This window comes from Pinus tabuliformis, chromosome 8 (assembly GCF_031772625.1).
Source record: "Pinus tabuliformis cultivar Carrire ecotype Pingquan chromosome 8, CPIR1, whole genome shotgun sequence".
NCBI classification, from domain to species: domain Eukaryota; kingdom Viridiplantae; phylum Streptophyta; class Pinopsida; order Pinales; family Pinaceae; genus Pinus; species Pinus tabuliformis.
The window spans coordinates 254,236,754-254,241,369 of record NC_142294.1 but is presented as its reverse complement, the minus strand read 5'-3'; the positions used below and the strand labels follow the sequence as shown (position 1 = coordinate 254,241,369).

The following is a 4,616-nucleotide window of genomic DNA, read 5'->3' as shown; positions in this document are numbered from 1 at the left end:
AAATTGATAAAAGAAAATTTTAATTATAAATTATAGCTTTTTTCTATTTTAAATTTATGAATTTTTATTCTTTCCAATATTATGAAACATAAACCAGATAAAAAAAATAACTAAAAATATATTAACTATTTTTTTTAAATCTAGGATAATGTGAGAGTTATCCTGAATAGACCCAGGATCAAATCTAACTGGCTGCCACTATAAACCTAGGCTATGTGCAACCGCCTGCAACCGCCTGCTAGCCGCATAATAGCAAGAAACTTATGCCCCAACAAGAGCAGAGACGTCCGCTATGGGGTCGCCTACTCTTCTAGCCAAGACACAACAGGTCATATATATACTCAATGAGATTTGAACCCTCATCTCGTGGGTTTCACCCAGCGAAACTTACCATTAAACCCCATATCACTGTATAAAAATATATTAACTATTAATAACTTCAATTTTGTAAATATAAGTAATTTAAAAGAAATTTTTGTCCATCACATAATAAATCATGGAAACCCAAAAATAATATGATAATGTATGTGCATCATTTAAAGCCTTTCTCAACTATGCTCTCTTTAACGAACATCTACTAAGCCATGCTAACAATGGGTTAAAAAACGAGCATCCACTAACCCATAGCAATGCTAACAATAAGTTAAGAGGTTTGGACTTAAACTATGCTCATGAGCTTCAACTACATTGATACAACTAACGTAGGCCAACTCTAAGCCCTATGAACATAGTATAGGGAGTACAAGGTGAGTGATAAAGATAATTTTAGCTATTAAAAAATTGCATCAACATAGTACTTTTCTACAAGATGTCCTTCCAATTAATACGATTGTCTCACATAAGACAGAACGACATGATTTTCACTAATACTCTCGTTCCTTTGGTTACCATCCATTTGAGCGCTTTGGTAATTAATAAGATTATCTCAAATAAGACAGAACGACATCATTTTCACTAATACTCTCGTTCCTTTGGTTACCATCCATTTGGGCGCTTTGGGTGGGTTCAGCACCTGTGTGAATTTCCTCTGACGACTTCTCCACCACTACATAATGTAGAGGTTGTCCACAAGAAGGACAAGAAGGACTGGAAACCACTCATGCATCTATGCAACTTATGTGGTAAATGTGAGAGTATTCTGGTAATATTCTCACATTTTCTCTATCAACGAATTCTACCAAGCAAATGGGGCAATCCATGAGTGCCAGAGACGGCTGTTTGCTGTACACCATGGTCGGCAGCGCTTTCAGATTCATTTTCTTGCAGGCGACGTCTGTAGCTCCTTCGACACCAACACCGATTTCTGGCTGAAGCACAGCTCGCAACCGTCTGCAGCGCATTCTATAACGTACCACGACACTCACGGTCAATGCACATATGAGGGAAGAGAGCAACGCGCCGATGATGATGGTGAAACCTACGTCGAAAGACTCCAAACCTGTTTTTGCTCCGCAGTTAACCGTAGTCAATCCTTCTGGATTCTCCCTCGAAGGGCTGATGGGAGAAGATAACTGCAATATCTTAAGATGTCCGAGCAATCTGGTGCCATGAATTGACGATGGCGAGGCATAAATACTCTGCATTTTGCTATGAAAGCGCTCCTATGGTATCGAGCCTTAAAGTCGGAGGAGGCACAATGGCAATTAGCTTGACACCAATTGCAATATAAAGGAAAATGTCCCATGGAGAAGAAACTGGAGGCACTTGTAATTATCATGATTGGTTAAATTAAGCATGTGAAGTTGACATTGTTAATTAGATCGTTAAATCTAAATTTTTAATAAAAATAAAATAATAAAATAATTAATTTAATTTTTTTATAATGTTAATTTTAATTTTAAATTAAATATGAGTATATTGGTTAAAAAATTTAATTAGGCCGATAGGCTTTCCTATGCATCAACTTCTTCGTCAACACTTTTACCCTGCTCCGTTCGATCAGGTGAGACACTTTCAACCATTGATCTGCACCAGAAAACGAAACAACGGAAAATCAAAAAATCACCGAAAGTCAAAAAAAGCACAAAAGCTCACCAAAAAAATTTCTATGCAGAAAATCAAGAAAGCACGAAAAAGCTCAGAAAAAATAGTGATTTTTCTTTCTTTAACCTTTGGATCCTCTCCAATAGCTTAGAACAGAAACGGAAATACTTGCAGATAAAGAATTAGACATAATATTTTCACGAGACCTGGTACTTTGTCTGTAACTTTTTTCCCTTGGGATTCGTGCTTCAAATATTCCGAGCACGAATTGTCAGCGTCCCGCTCAACAGAGCTAATCCAATTCCATTCTGGAAAAGGTCAAAACTACTCGTATCTCTGTCCAAATCTTAGTTTAAATAAAGCAGTTCCCTATTGAGTAGAATTCAAGATCTTATAACCTTCTTATTGAATATTCTTAGATATTTTATAGTTGCAATAAAAACGGATAGGAGCATGTCTTTGGAAATCGTCCTTCAAATATTCTGTGTACTAGTTGTCAATGTCTTGTTCAATATGGGTGATCAATGGCTGATCCCATCCCATTATGGAAGATGTCAAAAACTACCTATGTGTTTTTGTGCTAGTTTAAAATTAAATAGAATGCAAAATCTTAGAACTTTTTTTGTTGAGAACTGTTAGATTTTTTTTTTTTATGATTGTATCGAAAACAGATACTCACCTGTCTACATTAAGAAAAATATATCTTCTATCGTGTTTTTTCTTTTTCTTTTTTATCTCTTTTTGTTGAGAAGAGATGAAATAACGCTCACTGATCGATGTCGGGATGGATATGGATGCTGCTGCTCAGTGGGGCCAATTACTACTTTCATAGGTGCACAACTTCATTCACCGCCTCAGGTATTTCTAAAACGTGTTTATATGCATTGAATTATTGTTTTATGTTCAAGATAATGGATAGTATTTCTCTCTTTATGCAATCTTCGGATGAATCACTATAATGAATCGTTGAGCTTGGCTTGCCCCGGCAACGCCATCCTCGGCTTCTTGATGGTAAATTTCTGGGTTTATTTGATACTCCGTCTATTGACGGATATAACATACACTGGCGTAGGTTTATAGTCCTTTGTTTTGGCGACGGAGCTCATGGGTCCTTCCAGAAGAGGTCCAGTAGGCATGTCGGCTCTCTGCTCTTGCCTACTTATCTACATTGTCACTTCCGCCTTGTATTGCCTCTTCGTTCTGACGGCAATGTCACCTAATTCCTGAGTGTAAACTTATACCAAGTTATAAATCCCCGCTGTGCCGAATATTCCCACCAGACTACACGCTAGCTTCACGCCACTTACAATTTCCCGGTTCACTCTGGCTCCCCGGTTTTCCATTGGATTCGAACCGAGAATCTCGACGAGCATCAAGAATATGGACATCGCCCTCGTTTCAAATACGCCGTCCGAGAATAGACAGAGTATCAAATAAACAGAAATTAGGCGAAATTGGCATCAAGAAGCTGAGGATGGCATTGCCGGCGCAAGCCAAGCTCAACACTCTCTTGAATTTCGAATGAATTGCCGGCGCAAGCCAAGCTCAACACTCTCTTGAATTTCGAATGAATCATTTTCACGATGTGAGTTTAATTAACAACGAGTCATCTCCCTAGCGAGTGTTCCGACATTTTAGGGTTTTTAAATCAAATATCAATTTCATTCTATTTAGTGTTTTTTCGTGATTTTTTAAATAAAACATAAAAATAATATGTTCTTCTTTTTTATTATTATTATTTTTTTTTTTTTAATTTATTATACAATAATTTCGGAAATATAACCCATTGTAATTTGCAATACTAATAGTGTGATTTCGAAATTATAACCCCCATTGCAATTAGCAATACTAATAGTGTGGTGACATGCATTAATAATAGTGTGGTGACAGAATTTAGCAATACCCACCACTATAACCCCCATTTAAATGTCACCACACTATTACTAAATTCTATGATTAATGAAAGAAGATATATACTGTTTGGCTATTTCCGTGCTGCAATTTTTTGGATGAATGCATGTTCGCTGCTCTTTTACCTTTGTTGTTATGGATGCGTGTTTTATATTGTTAGTTCCTTTTATGTTATCATGGGGCAATCTATGAAGGCCTTGCATATGGCAATTAAAACATTGTTATATTTTGCCTTTTCTGTTCATAAGGCATGCTTTCCTGCATCGTATCCTAATCCGTATACTGCAACTCTTATTTGGAGTGGAGTAAAGATTATGCTTGTCCCAAGCAGGGCCTATTATTGAAAAAATTTCAGGTTTATGGCTCTGCTTGTTAAGATCTAGTAGCATTTTTTGGGGCAAAATCCATTGCAATCTTGCATACACACCGTAAAGTACCCTTCAAATTGAAGCAAGTGATGGTTGTTAAATTTGTTTCCTTATGTGGGTTGCTGTTTGACTTGTAAGTTGGGAAAATGTGGATTTGGTCTATCGTTTCCTCTAATGCTTTCCAACTGATTATACTTGTTCATTGTCACTGGAGTCATCAAAAGTACAAATGCCATACACAGAACTGCCCACTCGAAAATTGAGATTCCATACTCTGAATAGTCTGGGCTAATATGCACAAATTCATACTCTTCTACAGGGGACGCAGAATAAAAAACACTGTTCAGTTGTCAA

General features: G+C 36.9%; 1 protein-coding gene across 1 annotated transcript; it reads right to left on the bottom strand.

Moving 5' to 3' along the window:
• Nucleotides 1-1,097: 1,097 nt before the first annotated feature.
• LOC149235110 (RING-H2 finger protein ATL78-like) lies at nt 1,098-1,583 on the bottom strand. Its single transcript, XM_089368462.1, has one exon. It carries the CDS (start codon nt 1,581-1,583, stop codon nt 1,098-1,100), a length of 486 nt encoding a protein of 161 aa, XP_089224588.1.
• Nucleotides 1,584-4,616: the final 3,033 nt, after the last annotated feature.

Coding starts and splice junctions, on each gene's coding strand:
- LOC149235110 (XM_089368462.1), bottom strand. CDS start 1,583: ATGCAGAGTATTTATGCCTCGCCATCGTCAATTCATGGCACCAGATTG.